The 20,708-nt window shown below is 43.0% G+C and overlaps 1 protein-coding gene across 1 annotated transcript in view; it reads left to right on the top strand.

Annotated features, from left to right (window-relative positions):
• LOC119459144 (uncharacterized) overlaps positions 1–20,708 on the top strand; it is a 70,515-nt gene that overhangs the window by 32,764 nt on the left and 17,043 nt on the right. Inside the window, exons 7-9 of the mRNA XM_049671606.1 lie at positions 7,506–7,620; positions 8,497–8,535; positions 9,791–9,902. Of these exons, the coding sequence (XP_049527563.1) occupies positions 7,506–7,620; positions 8,497–8,535; positions 9,791–9,902 (266 nt within the window). The remainder of the gene's footprint in view (positions 1–7,505; positions 7,621–8,496; positions 8,536–9,790; positions 9,903–20,708) is intronic.

Here is a 20,708-nt window from a genome sequence, read left to right as displayed (position 1 = left end):
TCCACTTTAAGTGATAATCTGCTTCAAGTTTCCGGTTACGCCGCATCTGAAATGTACATGTTATTGCCGTCGCTAGCTTCGTCGGTTTCAGCCCGAATATACGGTCGTGGTTGGTTAGACAAACGATGCAGGACAAATTTTTCAACTATAAATCTCTTTTTTTTTTTTCATAATCATGTGCACGTTTTTCTTGTTTTTTTTTTCAAGCTTGGATTACTTTGCATGGGTGACGTTGTTTTCTTTCATCAAAATAGCAGGCTTGCGTGCGGTATTTCCTTACAGAATAAATCGTCTTGACGCTATTTGTCTCGTCATTGAAAACACCACAAAACCTAACTGATAGCCCCGTATGGGTCTTCATTGATTTTTTAATGCCAATTGAATTAGAACTGTCACCCAATAAGATTATTATCTAACCCAGAATGTTCACTGACTAATAGGGTCCATGAGCGCACCTGTGTTCTGTGTAACCAAGCAAGAAATAAGGACATAAGAGCTATGCATATAATATCGGATAAGAGGAGCTTTAGATCCTGTAAAGCACACACACACTTGTTAGTGAAGAAGTGTATTATAATAATTCGCTTCTTTAGTTTACTTATAATTTAGGTTAGCTTTATAGGTAGCCTGGGCCGCTCAACTTATCATCACCATCATCATCATCATCATCATCAGCCTATATTTAAGTCCACTGCAGGACGAAGTCCTGTCCCTGCGATCTCCAATTACCCCTGTCTTGCGCTAGCGTATTCCAACTTGCGCCTGCAAATTTCCTAACTTCATCATCCCACCTAGTTTTCTGCCGTCCTCGACTGCGCTTCCCTTCTCTTGGTATCCATTCTGTAACCCTAATGGTCCATTGGTTATCCATCCTACGCATTACATGGCCTGCCCAGCTCCATTTCATCCGCCTAATGTCAACTAGAATATCGGCTATCCCAGTTTGTTCTCTGATCCACACCGCTGTCTTTCTGTCTCTTAACGTTACTCCTAATATTTCTCGTTCCATCGCTCTTTCTGCGGTCCTTAACTTGTTCTCGAGGTTCTTTCTTAATCTCCAAGATTCTGCCCCATATGTTAGTGCCGGTAGAATGCAATGATTGTACACTTTTTTTCCAATTACAGTGGTAAGCTCCCAGTCAGGATTTGGCAATGCCTGCCGTATGCACTCCAACCCAATTTTATTCTTCAACGTAAAGGGCAACTTATAGGACACTTTATATTCACCGGCAAAATCATAGCCATGAAGGGAACTTTGTTCTGCATAGTAACGCGATAAATCATGACACAAGTCTTTTAAATGTGATGTCGGCTCGAAGATAACGCACATTCGTGCTAATGGAACAGCGCTCAATATTCAGCAGCTTCTCCTTTTTTCTGAAGATGGTGTGGTGGGGCTATTCGACTAATTATGCCCCAATATGTATCTACCACGCTGAAACGAAAAAAAACAGAATATGCCCTGGCATCACGTTTTTACAACCGAAAGTGCTGCCATCTCGATGTGGCATCCCCCTTTACGTCTCCATTCAGCTCGCCGGAGAAGGTGGGCACACTCCAAACACAGCTTTTTTCGCGAGCAGTACCTGCTTCGAGAAAGCTCAGGCCTAAAACTTTTGTATCTTACTTTTCGGAGGGCGAGAGTAGCGTATGCTTCACGGGTGTGGTTGACATCGAAATGTGGATGTGTCGACCACAAACCTCAGGGCGCCTTTGCGCCAAACAGCCTGGGAATTCCGCCACACTCTCTCCAACTGAGCATGGCTGGCAGCGCCCGTCCTAAACTTTCCTTCCCCCTTGATTTGTCCATTCTTTGCCAGTGCCAGGACGTAAATATATACCGCTTTGGTGCAAGGGATATAGAAGGCCTAAATGTATGTAGATCTTTGTCGTATCCCGCTCCTGATAAACCTCTGATCCTCATTGATCGCTCGACAGACTTTATGCATTTGCATTCATCCTCATGAGACAGAGAGCTGGAAGCTACAAGCGACGAGACAGAACAGAGGTATGCTCACTAGAACTAATTTGTCAGTCAACCTACAGGGATAAATAAATAAATACATGCATACATGCATACATACTTCATCGTCATCAGCCTATATTTATGTCCACTGCAGGACGAAGGCTTTTCCCTGCCATCTCCAATTACCCCTGTCTGGCGGTAGCTGATCGAACTTTGGCCTGCAAATTTCCTAATTTCATCACCCCACCTAGTTTTCTACCATCCTCGACTGCGCTTCCCTTCTTTTGGCACCAATTCTATAACTCTAATGGTCCACCGGTTGTCTACGCTACGCATTACACGGCCTGCCGAGCTCCATTTCTTTCACTTAAAGGGTCCCTGAAACGGTTCAGACAAATTTTTTAGACGCGTAGGGTACAGATTAGAGCACTGCACGGGCCCATTTTTTCATCCTGGGCCCGGCCCGGGCCCGTTTTTATGTTGGGCGGCCCGCCCGAGCCCGATCAAAACTTTTATCGCGAGACCCGGGCCCACGTTACCCGCCCGGCCCGGCCCGCCACCCCTCTACCTTAGCCCCGAGCCCGGCCCGATCCCGACTCGAAACCGGCCCGAACCCGGCCCGAGACCGAAAAATAATGTTTTTCAGAGTTGAGACACCCGAGAATAACTCGCTGCACGGTACATGCACACTACCAGAAGCCCGAGCCCGGCCCGAGCCCGTGAAAAAACTGTGCTACCCGGCCCGACCCGGCCCACGGGCCGGGCCGGGCTCGGGCTTTCGGGTAAGCCCGAGCCCGTGCAGTGCTCTAGTACAGATACAGTAAAACATTGGCGTCACAATTTCAGTGCAGCGTCTCATATTAAGAGAGCTATGGACGATTACAAGTTACCCTCCTCCCTAGCCATGCATTTCCTCCTCAACTCGTTCGCCGAGTGATCGGGGCTAAGATCCGCCTTCGCTGGCTCTATGTCATGCTGTGACGTGTTGTCATCTACTTCCGGTTGTTTTGGAACCAGCGCGCGAAGGCTCTCCAACCTCTCAGCTAGCCGCCCGGCCGTCGATTCCCAGCGAGAGCGATCAAGCAGCGTGTGTTGCGAGCGTTCTGTCGCAGCGCCGAGAGTGTCGGGTATTCCAGTAGCCGCAGGCGAGCTGGGTATTTTGACAGATAGCAAGGGGCGTAACCTAAAGCCCCTCCATACCGCTGTGATGAAGGAGCTTCGTAGACGTACGTGAGCGACCTGATCGGCATGCATGGTCCAGCCATCTGGTGGCGCAGAACTTAACCAGCCAAACACAGAGCTAATATTCCTGTAACCAAGTGTAAACCATTTTAAACATATAGAAAGACAACGCGTTCAAGGTTACATTCCTGCCGAAAATTTTATCCAGCAGCAAAGTAGAAAAAAACTTGGTTACTGCTAAATTAGCTGTGTGTTTGGTTGAGCTTTGTGACACCAGGTGACTGGGCACCGTGCAAGCAGTTCACATTTGGGCCTCCGTTCATCACGTAAAACCTGGTAAAACGACCAGTACACTTGCGCTTGCGTTTACCTGAATACCGGACACCCTAAACTCTACTGTGGCAATCCTTCGGCGTGAAGTGACGGCCACTCTGCTCCTCTGCTGCCTTGCTGCGGGGAACGAGGTCCCAACTTGACATGTCGCCGATCGGTACGTTTGCAGCCCACAACGCAACAAGGGCGAACCATGGTGTTCGCGAAAAGAACAAGACCAACACTGACCCGCGCAGCTCTGTTCAACACGAAGCACGTTTTAGCGGAAGCAGACGACACTTGCTGTGGGCCGGAAGTGCTTTTAATGTAGTGATACATGTCCTTGTGCAGTCTCTTTCTGTTACTTTTATTTTATAGAAACAAACTAACTAACATCTAAACTATTACGAACAGCTTTTGTTCACCATAATGTTGGAAAAATTATGATAACGTGCCCTGGGCAGCCAATCGGATAGCTGGCCCAGTGACGTGTTATGGTCAAATCACGTCACTTGGTAACAAAACTCAGCCGATTGGCGAGCTGCGATCGGTAGCAATGTACCTTTTTAAAAACTTATAATAAATTACACGCTTTACGTGGAGCGCTAGATGCGTCAATTAATGATCAGGAGGACCTACTCTGACGACTCAGTACGTTTGTACAAACTTGTCAAAATCCTTTCAGGGTCCCTTTAATGTCAGCTTGAGTATCGGTGATCCCCGTTTGCTCGCTCATCCACGCCAATCCCTTCATGTCTCCTGACCTTCGACGCAACATTTCTCGTTCCATTGTTCTTTGTGCGGTCCTTAACTTGCTCTTCAACTTCCTTGTTCACCTCCAAGTTTCTGCCCAGTGTGTTAGCACCGCTAGAATCTGATATGATTGTACACTTTTCGATTCAAGGACAGTGGAAAGCTCCCAATCAGGATTTGGAAATACCTGCCGTATGCACTCCAACCCAATTTTAATCTTCCGTAACTTTCCTTTTTATGATCAGGGTCTCCTGTGAGTAATTGACCTAGATAAACGTACACCTTTAGATACTCTAGAGGCTGGCTGGCGACCCTGTATTCTTGTTCCTTGCCAGTCTATTCAACATTACCTTTCTTTTCTGCATATTAATCTTCAACCCCACTCTTACACTTCCATGGTTAACGTCCTTAATCATTCGTTGTAATTCGTCCCCAGAGTTGCTGAACAGGACACTGTCATCTGCAAACCAAAGGTTGCTAAGATATTCGCCGTTCATCCTCACTCCTAAGCCTTCCCATTCTAAGGGCTTACATGCATACATACATGCATACATACATACATACATACACACATACATACATAAATACATACACACATACATACATAAATACATACATACATACATACATACATACATACATACATACATACATAGATACATACATACATACAAATTTCATAGGTAGTGCAGGGCACCATTCAACTTTTTGTGCGCGCAGGCTTATAACGATCAATAAAGCATAATCGGTGTTTCGTGGAGGCCAGGCAAATTTGTTTTGACGATCAAGCTGGAGCCCGGGAATATGGCTGCTGAGCCGCTTGTGAGCAGGTGCAGAATATGTACAGATGTGCCAGCTTGCATAAAATTTTTATCTCCGATAATTACTAGGTAAATACCGGAGTTAACACATCAGTCTCTTGCTGGACAAGTACTAATAACGTTCATTGCGTTCCAGACATGGAACAAGTCCACAGCTTAGCTTGATATCATTTCATTCCACATTGTCACATTCGGTTAACGTTTCACAAGCATGTAAGTGGTTCGGTTAAATTTATATTATGTAGTGGCAGTGTGATAGTCGAAAAACTTCTTCCTGCTACAAACCTAACGACGTTGTTACTCCAGAGATGGTTTCCCTGTGGCATACGAACGCATTATTTGGTATCTTATATGTGGCTTTAGTGGCCCTGCACCGATGGTTTTGTGCGGAAATTTGGCGTGAAAGGGCTGTCTGTGCCAAGGACAGCATGTGCCATCTTTTATCTGACGCCAGACTCACGGGAAATTTCAGCTACGTACTTGTTTGGAGTATTATTAAACAGGCCTAGAGAGCTCCCACGATCCCACGCATAAAAATAAGCAGTTGCAGACACCGTAATCTTGAGTTTTACACGGCGCTTTGTGATCGCTTTCGCACCGACTGATGCAATAAGCTCGTGACAACACTACCTCTGACACCCTTAATCCTAGATATACCCGTAAAATGGTCGCACTAAATTCCTTCTGCTATCGTCTGCATAGCACGAAAAGTCCGAGCCGCTTTGAAACAAGGTAAAAGTCAGTTGCTCTGAAATTAACAAAAAGTTATCTGTCTGCTTACATTCACTGTCCTGACACCCTATATGTGACGTGGTATCAACAAGTGTCCATACTGACTCTCTTTAGAAGAAAGTTATTGATTTATGTACATTCAAAAACTCTCACCTGTGAAATTGTTCAATAGCGCAGCAATTCCCCGCTCCCAGCATTAGTATCCATTTGTGGATAGGTCCTGGCCGTCCTTTTTCCTGGAAAAGTCGAGCACCCTTCTGTCATTCGAGCGTTCATTATGCAAATCGCGTCATCATGGCGAATTTTAGCTGGTTTTTCAACTTATGGAAGGAAATGAAAGAAGCGGAAGCCCAATTTCGCCAGTTCGATGCAAACGATGTAATTTTCGGCGAGAAAGTTACGTGTGCCTTGTGACGTGTCACGGCATACATTGTGATCGTCCAGCATCCAGTTTCTCGTGCACCCAAGATAGGGCTGTTTCCTATAACCAGCATCCCTCACACGCCCTGAAATTAGTAGTAAAACTCGTTGTGCATTGCCTTACCATATGGAGAAATTCCTGCTGCTAAATACTGAGAAGGCCGAAGAAAGAAATGAGCTTGCACTTTGTCGAAATATTTACTCGGCTAGCAGTATTTTAATTTGGCCAGAGTTTATATTTCTCAGGCTCGTACCCATGCACGGTAGTACCCATGCAGGGTCGTACCCATCGCTAGTTTTGTCACTAGTGATGATCCTCCAATGTGAAAGCTGGGCCATTCAGAATCAAAATTGCTTTTATTTGGATGATTAGAAAAATTTCAGGGTGTTCATGTACAGAAGGAGGTCCCGAAGTGAAAGAGTGCAATGGGACCTCCTTTCCAATCTAAACATAATAATGCACAGATTACTGTAGTGTCAACAAATTATGAATGAGGGACAATAATAGGTTTATAACATAAATAGCATAATTCAAAATGAAATGTAGATAAATAAGAAGCATATTAAATAGCACTATCCCATAGTGTCGTCAAACACTAATATAAGTTAGCAGTATCAGTACGTGACATGACATTATTAGCCTAATTGGAAAACTTGAATCTATATGCATAACAAGCACATAAAGAAACAATACTGTGGTATTCTATTCGTCCGACTTCGCTAGTCCTTATTTCGCTCTTCCAAATATTAAAGACTCCAGAATCCAGCTGCAATGTAACCAATCCATTGATTGCATAAATCAAATTCAAATCGGAGACAGGTGTTCGACTAGTTCCGGAGAGAAGACGTCCAAGACATGTTCGCAGAGTGTGAGCAGCGCTGCCAATTATTTACAGGTTTAGCTGTTTGAATGCTCAATAAATATATTACTTCCTTCAGATCTGAGTCAGTCTGTGAACTTTTGGACACCACCTATAGTAGCCAAATGAAATAATTTCTGGCATATAAAATATATAAAAATATTGCACGCCCTAAATTAAAAATTGTGATTAGATATAGAACTAAAATAATCGTGTGTGTGTAACGAGTTTAACGTTCATCTTAACAAAAATAAACTTACTAAAGGAATAAAGGCTTCAGAAATGTTGATTATACATATAAGTAAACGCGAACACAGACGCACACGCTAGCTCCTTATATCTCTTGCCTTTATATTTCTGTTGAGGCGGGTGTGTGTGTTTGCAATAATTACTTAATCGAGGATGCAAAATATTTTCTTGCATAAAACTGTTTACGCTGATATATATACATTTTTTCAGACAGCTGAAGTGCATCAAAAGCAGGATGGGCAGTAAGGCGGGCCATGCTATACCGATGCCACCAAAGATGTCAAGAGACGCATATTGTTCAGCATTAGGCTCCAGGTCTTGCGATGTAAGTTCATGCGTCCGAGCCTCTTCGCAACGCTTATACTTTTCTCGCTACAAAAGATGTCGTGTAGAAGTGTTGAACAGCCGTGAAGGTCCAGGTGCACTTCTCACTCCCCGTATTGTATTTTGTCGCTCTTTTATGTGCACTATTTTTCCTTCGTCATGCAGTTTATCTGTACCGCGTCAATTTTAGACTCTTGAACGGCGAGACAGTGGTCATTGCATGCTTGCAGTGCATGTCGTAGTTTTAGACAAGAACGTCAATTTAGACAATTTAGTCAAGAAGGTAAGACCTGGAGGAGCAACATTATTAATAACCCGCCATGGTTGCTTGCTTAGTGACTATGGTGTTTGGCTGCTAAGCACGAGGTCGCGGCATCAAGTTCAAGCGGCGGCGGCCGCGTTTAGATGGGGGCGAAAGGCAAAAACGTCCGTGTCCCGTGGATTGGGGGTACGTTAAAGGTCCCCAGGTGGTCAGAATTAAACCGTATCTCATAATCATATGGTGGTTTTCGCCAGTAATTCCCCAGGATTTATTTTTAACTTTACTGATGGAGTAACATAGCAATGCAACCCGCATAAAGGAATGAATGAGCTTCTAGAATATATATACTGAAATATATGCGGAGCGTCATGGTGACGCCGACGACGACGGTGAAAGTTAGCTTGGAGAGTCCGGATAATTGCTTCCAAGGCATTCAACTTACGGTGACTTCTCCACAAATAATTCACGTGGGATTAGTGCACATCATCTATCAAATTTATAAAGGAAAAAAATTAGAGCTAGCGCATCTTAAACTCCACTTGCACAGCTAGGTGAGGAGTGTTGCCTGACCATTTTAACCAAGTAGTCTTGACATTTTACCGCGATATGTTGCAGGATCGAGGAATGGACAAATTAGAACACAAGCGTCCCGAAGTAAGTATATTTACACCAATACCAGGTTTCGTGTATTAAGTACACAAAGCGCTTCCCAGTGCACGCAATGTGTGGAACACAAGAAAAAAACCGTATTCGCATAGCAGGTGCAGGGTGCAAAGGCCTTTCTCTAAGAATATGTCATTGGGGCACTAATTTGACACCCTCTGTATGTTTTGGCAACCTCTGTAGTGTTTGAGAGTTAGTGCTGGCATCATGAAAGACACTGATATTTTCATCGTGTGGTGTCGTTTGCAACTCTTGTTAAGTGTTCCCAAAAGCCTGGTGTATCACGTATTCTCATTTGGAATTGAACAACCTTGGTGGATTGCTTGCTTTCTACCTATGATTCATATAATAACATTGATCCGTATTATCCGTCTTGCCTAAGCGTTGCGCACCTGTGACGTTTTTATTTACACTCTCATATCGGCTAATTAACCAAATTTTACTAGTTAACTATCTAATAGATTACTTCACAACCCATATTGTGATTTACGAATTGCAGCCGGTGAGTTCGCATGGCCTACTGAATTAGAAATAATTATTAGGGTGGGAGCAGTTTGAAGATATAATTTCCCAAAGTGTCCGACGAAATATTTTGGCATTCCAGTTAGTTTTATACTTGAATGCATACAGTGGCGTTTTGTTAGAAAAATAGCTGGCGCAACAGTGTGCCTTTACCGCAAGATTGACGGTGCATATCTAGAAATGGTTGCCATTTTTGAAATTCCTACTATGCGAATATGCATTGCGAATAAACTATGCCTACAGTTTATAAATGGCACTATTAACCATAAAACAATTATGTCGAAGCTTAGTAAAATTTGGGCAACTCCCCAATCATACTTTACCATATGCAGTGAAAGTATTGTGATATTTCCCATTGGAAATTTTCCAAAAATTTAACATATTTAAAAAATACACCTGGTATATGCAGGCGCAGAGGTGTTGTCATTGTCTATGAGGTCTAGTATGTACAGTTGCAAATAGGTGGGCTTGTGCCTGTTAAAATGTTCTTTCGAGGAAGGTTCAGTGACCTAATATCACTAATTCAAGCTAGATAATTCGATCAGTACGAGAGCAGCAAACAACATATAAACAAACTGATACTACACACTTTAACGATTGTGTACAGTTTAGTGTGAATGTACAGCTGCTTCGGAGTCGCTGCTCGGTTGCACTCAGTAGGTTTCTGGAAGAACCTTTCTAATATTGCCTCATGACACTTTACTCGTTTTCCTTTCAACCCTAGAAATATGAGTGCTTTGTTTACTGCTGCAAGGGCTTCTATAACATGTTTCAAAAGGTCGCACCTGATGGACTGAAATGTGGCGATGATTGTTTCAACTATAAAGACAAGGTGAGTAAAGCGACTGGAAAGCTAAATAAATACACATTGTGGCGTAGACATTTCTTCTGCAGCAAGGCGTGTGTGCCAGAATGCATGTCTTCGTTTTCGGCAAGACTATAACGGCAAATTCGCTACGAGTTTTAAAACGCATGCTTGCCATTTCGATCTTACGGGAGAAGCGTGGCCTATCGCTATAAAAAACATTGCCCAAATGTACAGGACATCACTACTATTTCGTTCGCATACAGTGAAACGTCTGTATTACAACTAGATTACGACCTCCATAATTTATCGTACACAAGTCACTTCTTTGTAAAGATCGTGCACAGCAACGCTCAAATAAAGCGGGCTAAGCACGTCCACCGAAATATAGTCTTTATTTAACGTCACTTCCGATGATGTAAGTAGAAGCCATTACTTCTTTTATGAACTTTCATGGCTGTTTTGTGCGACTGTAGCCAACTTCATGGCAACAAAATGCGCGTCATGGCGTGCGGCGAAAGCCTCTACTGGCGCCCAGCACAGTTGGGGGATGTGGAGCGCCCCTGCTGCCTTTCATGCCACCAAATATCGTTGACATGATGGAACACTGTGCTGCGAAGTAATACTGTGTTACTGTAATACAGTATAGTATAGTATAGTATAGTACATACAGTATAGTAATACTGTATGTACAGTACAGTATTACTATACAGTACAGTAGAGTATTACTATACTAGTACAGTATAGTAATACTGTACTATACTGTTTAATGTCATTAAACAGACTCAACAGATTGAACAGCTGTTAGTCTGCGTCTCAGGTGTGTCTAATGGCTTTGTTTCATACATCGGTGTCGAAAGCGTCATTTGAACAGTTTTATAACATTTTTCTAGCGTATCTTTTTCCTCCTGCACAAAAACCAGTAAACCTTCAATCTGTTGCAGACTAAGTATTTTTACTGCACCTGTATTAACCCTCCCATTAAAAGGTAATTGCATATTGCGCTTACTTCAGGGCATCGAATTTCTTTTGTTTATGCTGGTCGTAACATACCGCAGTATTCTATGAGACTCAAGCATAGGCCGCCGCCAGAAGCCAACTGATTCCGGCCGACGTCTAGGGGGGAGGTAGACGGCGAAAGGGCGAGCTGCGTCTCACCCCGATCACCCATACCCTCTGACGGGTGCATATAAAGTGTTTTCTCTCTCTCTTTCTATCAGACCTATCTAACCACCTGTTATGGCACCTTCTGAATAGACGAGAGTGGGCAAAAAGACGTGGCGTGCTTTCCAAGTCACCATGGACTCACCTATGGTGCAACCGTTTATGATGTAACCGTTCTTGGTCTGCACCTTTTCGTGGTAGGACATCCATGTTCTCGCTCAATCAAGAATTTTCTGGCAACTAAATTTTAACGTGTTAATATTACTAAGAAGCTACCTACCTTAAATCGTTAACAAAAAGACAATGATTCAGCTCCTACTCAAGTTAGCTGCCTTTTAATGCGCTTCTACATCATGATAAAGAAAGGTTTCCGGTTCACATGAAGTGTAGAGTATGCTGAATTTCGTGTTCTTTAAAATTACCGCTCCAGAGGTACTCACTTTTAGGCAGATACTGAAAGTCACATTGAGTGAACATTAGGAAATTGAATAATTTGACCAACTCTGTGGTTTAGTCTAATTGTATCGGCTTTGTAGTCACATCTAAAATCCACCTTTAGCACTCCCAGAATATGTGCTCATTCCGTTCCAACTACATTGTCACGTAGTAGTGACAGTGAAGAAAACAGTCGTAACACTGCGTATGACGAAACTGGTTGTTTATTGGGGGAAGCCGTGCCCGCAAAAGCAAGCTACACTCAAAGCACAACGATAGCGGCGAACACAGTCGGCGATCGTCGAAAATCTGATCAGTGGCGAAACGCGTCGGCTTTTATGCCTGAGTAATCGAAGGTTCCAGATTAATCCCTGATGCCCGCATGTCTTCCAGAAAGTTCTAGACAATTCGCGTCGGTCATACAATCAGATAACCTAAGTGTTGGTGAAAACAGGCAGCGGAAAGAAGCATCGATAACGTTCTAGCAGCTTCCTATACAGGCGCATCCTGCGCCGAGCGATAACGTTTAACATTTGTTAGCCGGTGGAAAGCGGCCACCGGTGAAAGATAAACTTGTATACGTGTCAATATATACCGGACTCTCGAGCTCTCATTCCATCCACATTGCGTCTGCCTAACTTGGGCCATACTTCCGATTCCATTAAATTCAGAGTGTTTGGAAATGTGTATTGACTGTGGAATCAATCCAACGCCGGAATTTCCACCTCGCAACTCCGATATGGACCCTGCCTAGCAAAATATTTTTGTGCTGTTGGCCTCTGCTCAACCTGCGGCTGTTCATCTGTAGCTGCCCAAAGCAGTGGAAACCCCAATGTGTGCATTTATTCTAAATCGACAAGTGAACCATCGGAGCAGTTTATGCTTTCTTCAATATAGCGGCAAATTCGTTGTAGTGCTTGTAATTGTAGTGTAGTGCAAATTCGTTCTACTGCGTTATTGGTGTTGTCATACCAACATGGCATTGCTTGTACAGCAATGCATACGAAAAACAAGAATTTCACCAGTACATGCGAAATCCTTCCTCATATAGGTAATTTTGTTGTAGAACTGTTCGACCACTCACAGGACGCAAAGCTCGTTCGAGTGGAAGCAGACAACACGGAATACGTCACAGCACGTGACCAAGTAATGTGACAAGACATGCCTCGACGGTTCTTTAAGAGAACACCGCATCAACTTGCGCACAGCTAAAACCACGGCAAAGCTGGCTTAAAAAGGCACTGGGTGTTTTGTGTTTCTTTAAGTTTTTCTAAGCGCAAACAGTAAAAACATAAAAAATGCTCTGATTGATCTCATATTTCTTAGGGAGCCTCCTGTAAACAAACAATTATCGTATTTTTGAATACGAAAGTATTTGAGTGTTTAATTCGGTAAATTTTGGTCTGGGTGGAAATTTATCCGGGGCCTCCGAGGTGCGAGACGAGCACGCTTCCCCGACGCCACGGTGGCTCCACGGTTCTGATTGGCTAAAGTTGTGGCCTAGTGCGTGCGTCATTGTGCACGTGACGGCGCAGCCAATGGGGAGGTGGTGGCACCACGTCATGGCTGTATAAAATGAGTGAATAAAATAAAAAAATTGGGGGAAGCTTCACACTAGTGGTGCGAAGACTGGGCAAACAGCGAAGCTGGCTACCCCACCTAGCTTTATCTCGGTTCGGCCAAGTTGTTGCGAGGTTATGCTTCGAGACCCGGCCACGTTTTGCGCAAGATCACCCGGGAATCATCGACAGGTTAAGGAGCAACGAACCCTCGGTCATTGAAGTATCTGGACCCTCAAACACTTTTGCTCGGTTTCGCGGGCTCGTAACACCGGATCTTCTGCGAATAGCCGACGTTTCGCCGCCGCTTCAGCGGCACGATACTCGGGATCGAACCGTTGTCCTCTCACTCGCTCTCGAGTACCGGCGCGGCGGCTTTCGTGACGCTCTTATTCGGCCACCCCATCTTCGCGGCGAGGTGCTCGGCGCGGAGACGGCGGGGTTTTTGTGTAGCCACGGCGGCGAAGCGGAGCTATATATCCCGTGGGTCGGCGCAGTCACGTCACCGCTTAGCACCTCCTTTGCGCAGCCGCGGCAATCACTCCGCACGGCGCGGTGACGTAATGGCTCTGAAAAGCTAAGGCGAAGCGAAACGGCGCGCGCGATGAGTCACGGCTCAAGCAGCTGTTGCGAGGCTCGGTGCGGTCGGCGAAGCTGGGGCGAAGCGTTGCTTGGCGACTCATGGTGACGTGATTGCCAGGCGTAGGTTTTTCAGCATACACACGACGGACCATACTTGAGCTTAAAGGCTTCGCTAGCTCACAGGGGTATGTCCCATTGCGCTTAGACCTTTTCTGCACTACGTCCAGGATCGGCCCACATTTTGGCGTTACGCCTGACAACAAACACTCAGGGTAAGCAGATTCATTGTTAAAAGAATAAATGTCCAATTGAACGCCGCTGAGTGGTCCTTTCAGTTATGAACTCCTCGTGGGCAAGCGAGAGCCCTGAGACGCCGTACCGAGAGAGAGAAACCTAATTTAAAAAACGGGGTACTGCGTAAATTGGGGAATTAGAAGCTTGATGTATGAGGCCCTTCGTCCTGGCCTCCACTGACCTTAGCCGCCCACCGGACTTCGTCTAGGAGCGCAAGTTGCACTGCCAGGTGCGAGCTGGCGAGCTGTACCTCCCATTGATCCGCTTTCTATTCAATCCTTCTTCCTAGAAACATATCCATGTTTTATGGCTTGTCTCTTCACCCCTACGATATGTGATACAAGGTTGGCTTGTCACCGCGCCACTGAAAATGTCCCGGTATAGTGTCCCATTAACATTGCCCAATTTTGAAAGATTTTGGAAGGTGTTCGTTTGTATTTTACGAAGGTCTATAGCCTCCGTCCCACCAAGAAAATTGTGGGGAGCTCCGTATTTAAGACGTGTATAGCGCTGGTGAGCGATAATTTCTCTAGGTCCTCTAGTCGTCGAGCTAGCGCATGGGCCCTCTCTTTGCCCTTGAGCCCGGCATATCCCGAGCGAGCACCAGACCGGCCTATGATGTTGGGTTAGTCTATGGCCCAGGAGCTTTAGTGCTGCCGTGGGCAGGCGTTCGGTCGTAAAAAGCCGGAATGCCTCCTCTGAGCCTGTTAAAATTAACGACGGCTCTCCTCTTCACTCCTAGAACTTCAGCGCCAGGTCTATGACCATAGCCTCAGCCAAGGTAGTTCTTATTAAGGCGTTCGTCATTAAATGCATTTCCTTGGTTGTATGGTTACCGCTTTCTTGGGAACCTAAAATGCCGACAAATTCAGAGCTTGCCAAGAGGATTGAAGTGATTCAGGCTAAACTAGAAACAGAATTCACTTACGACATTCTCGGTATAGTTCTGTTAAAGTTGCAGTCCAGTGGGCTTGAAGCTGTAGAACTAAAAAAAAAACGAGTTGAAAACCTGGAAGCAAGGGTAGGTCTCTTAAATGACATCATTGAAAAACTGCGGGAGGAAAATCTTCAGCTTACAGCTGATAATCAAAGGCTCGCGTCAGAGAACAAAGCACGGTTCGAAAGGATGGCTGAGCAGGAACAATACTCTAGAATGCACAAAGTTGAGGTTAGGGGCGACCCCTGTACCCAAGGAGAAGACTGCATCACTGTCCTGCAAAACATCGGCACTAAAATTGGGTGTCCATTAACTGTGGCTGACCTTGACGTCGCTCATCGACTTCCTATGAAAGTAAATGACAAAAAGAACTTCGTAGCTAGATTCTGCCCGCGCACAAAAAAAGGATGAATTTGTCAGTAAGGCACACAAGGCTAAGCTTCACCTAAACGACATCGGTGTGAAAGCCTTTGTCGACAGCGCGGTCTATGTAAATGAACACTTGACGCCTCGAAATAAGGCGCTCTTTTCGAAGGCGCTGGCTTTGAAAACACAAAACTAATGGAAATTTCTGTGGATCACCAATTGTCAAATCAAAGCCAGAAAAGCCGAGAGAACCAGAGTGTACCGCATTGCCGATGAGTCATACCTAGCGGTCATTAGCTAATAAGTGTTCAGTTTGTACCTGCTTTAACCCCTTTCTTCCATCATGGCGTCATACTACACAACGAGCGAGTTAAATGACTTCCTTCAGAACAGTAATCGCGCTTTCATCCATTTCAATGCGCGCAGCCTCCGCAAACATTACGATGACTTACAGAATTTGCTTTCCACTCTTTCTTACACTTTTTTCAATCATTGCTGTCTCAGAGAACTGGCTTAGTGAAGTTGATAAAAACTTGTACTGTTTCCCTTCATATAAATTGGAGTATACCCACAGACAGTCCAGTAACTAAGGTGGAGCTGCTGTCTATATCTTGTCCGGAATCCCGTACAATCGAAGACTCGACCTCACGTTAAATACTCAAAACTGCGAATTTTGGTTGCAATTCGATCCTAACTTTCTCAGTATTGATAATAGAAATTTCATTTTAGGGGCGAAGCTCCTTAGGGTCGAGCCTTGTCTCTTGTCCCGCCGTCGTAGCCAGGTTAGCACTCACCGCTCCCTCTAGAGGCACAGCTGTGCTCTCTTTCTCTTTCTGTCTCGTTCCCGACGCGCGCTCTCTCTCGTCCGTAGCTAGGGCCGCTGCGGTGCACAAGGGCTATATAAGCCAGTGCTTCGCCCACTCATCATCATTCACTTCGAGGATATGCGGTGTTTTTTTGGTTGCGTTTACCGTCCAGCTTCTTCCTCAGCATCTAATTTTTGTATTTCTCTCAAAAATATAATGGCAAGGTTATTTATGGAGAACAGAAATGTCATAATTATGGGTCATATGAACATAAACTTAATGAAGTCATCCCCGAGCTCTGTGAGATATGCATCTTGTTTTCAAGGTTTTGGTTAGAATGTCTTATTAATGTCCCTACTCGTTCAGTTCTTTGCGGTTCTAGCACTTTAATTGATCATGCGTTTTCTAATCTTTTGAATCAACCTGATGCAGGAGTACTTGAAACTTACATTACTGACCATATTCCGTCTTTATGCTCATTACATCTGCGCACTATTCTTGTCCCAGCACTTACACCAAACTTGTTTTCGATAAAAAGTTGTTCTCGGAAGTTGTATCTCATACTGACTGGTCTTTCGTTTTTGACACCAACGATGCACAGGTAGTCTTCTCGCGATTTCTAACAAAGTTGTTATCACACTATCATTCCTACTCTCAGATACGCAAATGCAAAAAGAAAGTGGCGTCACCTCAAACCCATGGGTCAACGATAGTCTGTTAAAAGCCATGCGCACACGAGAGAACCTTTATAGAAAAACAAAAAGACAACCATTCATTATAAACCTACGTGCGCGGTACAAGAAATCTTGCAACTCATTTTCTGCTCGGCTTAAAAAAGCGAAAGCCATATATTATGATGAAAAAATGCTAAATGCGGTTCTGATGTGAACAAAAAAATGGCAAATAGTGAATTCATTTTTAATTGGAAACAGGGAGCTGATAACATAGCCAAAATATCCCACGGTGGCAATATTCATTTAGAGCCGCTTATGATTGCGGAGGCTTTCAGCGATTCTATCTTTCCCAATATATCTACTCTAACACAACAGAACTTATATTCACCAAAGCGCCTTTCAAAATCATTTCATATGTTTCCAACCACTCCTGATGAGGTGGTATCAGTAATTAACAATTAAAAAATAACAAGCGCTGGGTTGGATAACATTCATCCTGGTCATGTTAAATAATTTACAAATCAATAGCATTTGTTCTGCCTGAAATTATAAACCTCATGTTTAAAACAGGCACTTTTCCTCGCGACTTTAAACGTGGTAGGGTTAATCCGGTCTTTATGAAAGGTGATCGATCATTACCATCTAACTATAGGCCTATCTGTTTTTTACCATTCTTTAGCAAGGTCATCGAGAAAATAATCGAAAAGCGGTTTATACTTAAACTTAAATACTTAAACTTAATTTAATATTCTTGCTATGGACCAATTTGGATTTTGATCTGGTTACTCTACTGACCTAGCGCTTGTATCTCTTACTGACCAACTAAAGAAAGCCATTGATGACGGTAAATTTGCAGGATCTTTATTTGTAGTTTTTTGAAAGGCATTTGATAGCATTGACCACGAGATGCTTAATGTTAAACTAGATTCAATAGGTATAACAGGTCCTCCATTACTACAATTACCCAGCTACTTACGATACAGATATCAGGTTGTTAGTGTTTCCCATGATTATTCTAAACCAAAAATGACTAATTTAGGCGTACGACAAGGATCCATTTTGGACCCGTTACTCTTTTTACTTTATATTGCCACGAGACAGTGGCATATTATCTACCTAACTACCTCACATCTTCTAAGTCTATACTATATGCTGATGACACAACAATTATTAATTCTGATGAATATCTGTCAACGGTAGTCACCAGGCTTAATACTGATCTCCTTAACTTGTTGGAATGCTTCAAATGAAAAGACTTACCATTTATCCCACTAAAACTAAATTTCTTCTCATCCCAAAATAAATCATCACTATGCATTCCGCCCATTTCCATGGGTAACCATTTATTATCAGAAAGTGAAGAATGCACATACTTAGCTGTTATTATTGACTGTAACCTAAAATTTCAGTGCCATATAACACATATAAAAAAGTTATCACAGGGAATACAAATTCTCATTAGGTCACGTCTATTGTTTTCACGACCTGTGTTGCTCTCACGCTATTTCGCGTTTGTATACTCTCAGATTAAGTAGTGCGTAACCTCCTGGGGTAACACGTACACTACTCACCTAAAACCGCCACAAACCATCCAGAACCAGGTCATTAGAATAATCACGTCGAGTGCACACACCGCCATTGCTAAACAGTTATTACAAGAAAATAAGATTGTTGATGTTGTCGCCCTTGTCATTAGACAAGGGCGGCAACGTCAAGAATCTTATTTTCCAACGTCAATAATCTTATTTTACCTTGCCACTTTTCTTTTCAAACTAACTAATGACAACGTCCCATTGTCGCTATTTCCTATGTCATCTCTAACGAACACCAACCCAACACGTTTCGTGTTGATTAATAACTTCATTCTGTCCAAAGTACGTACTAATTATGGCAAACAGACCGTTCACTTTGCAGCCATATCATCATGGAATACATTACAATTTCTCGTAAAACTCCAGAAAGCCCATAGGTTTTTCCATGAATCGAAAACTTTTTGTTACGTGATATATATGTGACATAGTGTCACACACATAACCCAATTTCGTTTTAGACCTGCCGTTCTTATGTACGTCAACATGTTGCTTAAGTTGTTTTTTAATGTTTTTTTTCCTTTTTCCTCCAGTTCTATGTTAGTTTTACCTAGTTTCACTATATTACTCACTGCCGATACGCCGATGTCTATTAATATCGTTATTTACTTATATCTGTATCATTATTTATCATTTTCGCAATTGTACTCATTCAGCTACCGTTCTTGACATTGTAAATTTTATGTTAACCATGAACAGGAAGTCTGAATTCAGTTTTTACTATGGGACCTCCTTCTGTATACCTCCATCTGTACAACCTTAGGTGAAATAAGAAAAAAAGATTGATTGATTTATTAACTACTGTGGCCACGTTATACGATGGTTATATCCCGCCGCGTTTGTTCTTTTCCGACCTTCTTCCAGAGCCATTTGACACTCTCATTTCTTTTTTTTTATTGTGTTCTTTCTTCATATTACTAGGAATTGGTGCTACCGATATTTTCATACGAGCTTCGCAGTGCACATCCCCCAATTCTTCATCTAAATGTTGGGGGTAAAGCGGGGTCCTCTTCATAATGGATGTGCCTGATGGAGTTTGGCTGAGGCGATTTCGCTGAGATGTGACGGGCCGCCGCTCTAAGTTCATTGTAGGTGTCATGTACTTGTCACGAATTTCGGCGCTCCAGAAACGAACAGAGATAGAAAGCAAATATTTAGAAGAACATTTATCTCGAACAGAAAAATTGTAATAATGAAAAACAAACAGCAAACTATCCTAACACACTGTAAACACTATACACACAAGACACACTCAAAAAGCTAGCTATACAGATAAATAAGCAAATAATCCCTCACTACATATTTTTTTTATTCAGCATTGATTCAGACACAATGAAGGTCTTGGATGGCAAGGCTAAAGGCAGAACATAGTCTGCCTGACGAAGGCCCTGTCACCCATACACTGCTCAACGGTAAGGTATCATATCAAAAAATATAGTAGTATACACACATATCAATGGCATGGATTGCGCATACATAGCATATATTACAAACATACGTGCAATTAAATACAAGAATCATGGTGCAACTGTGTAAGTAGTAACAGCTTAGGTCCAACAGAGTAGTATGAATACGAAAAAAGTTTTACATATATACAAGCACAATATGAAATCGACTTAAAATAATTATACATAAAACACACAAAAAACCAATTAGCCCTATGTCAATCAGAAAGGGAAAGCAAATATTTTTTCATAGCACTCTTAAAGCAGTTTAATGATCTGAAGTTTTGCGCAATAGTGATCATGTTAGGGTGTACATTTACGAAGGATGGGACTAAGTATGCTAGTTGTTTTTTACCGTAGTTGGTCCTGCAAAATGGAACTCTAATATGGTCATGCCTGAAATTGTATTGGGTGTAACTTGAGAAGTTGTTTTGATAAAAAATTAGTGAATTTTTCTCGAGTTCGCCTCTTATGTATATAGCGAGCTTAAGTTCGTATAGTTGATTAATTTTTAAAAGTTCAGGTTTCAAGAAAAAAGGTGCCGTGTGATCACGGGGTCCAAGATTTTCAACACAGTGAACTGCTCGTTTCTGGAGACGTATCAGCCGATCCAAATTTGATTGGAATGTGGTCCCCCATACCAACAGGCAATAACTAAGGTGGGATTGAATTAAAGCATAATACAGACGGCGTTTCAACCAAATAGGAACAAGGTATCTAATCCTAAACAATATGCCTATTGACCTACAAATACTAGAATGAATCTTCGTTACATGAGGTGTAAAACTCAGGTTCTCATCAAAAAGTACACCTAAAAATTTAAAAGCTGAAGTCCTCTCGATTACACAACTATTGAACTTGACACAAATAGCACAGTCATCAGGCCTACTTCTAGGCTTAAAAACCACATATTTAGTTTTAGTGACGTTTAACTGTAGCTGGTTCGCTGATAACCAAACTAAAAGTTGATCTAACCAATTATTAGC

The sequence above is a fragment of the Dermacentor silvarum genome, chromosome 7 (assembly GCF_013339745.2).
Source record: "Dermacentor silvarum isolate Dsil-2018 chromosome 7, BIME_Dsil_1.4, whole genome shotgun sequence".
In the NCBI taxonomy this organism is placed as follows: domain Eukaryota; kingdom Metazoa; phylum Arthropoda; class Arachnida; order Ixodida; family Ixodidae; genus Dermacentor; species Dermacentor silvarum.
Note: the sequence above shows the minus strand (reverse complement) of the source record. Positions and strands in the feature narration are given on the sequence as shown.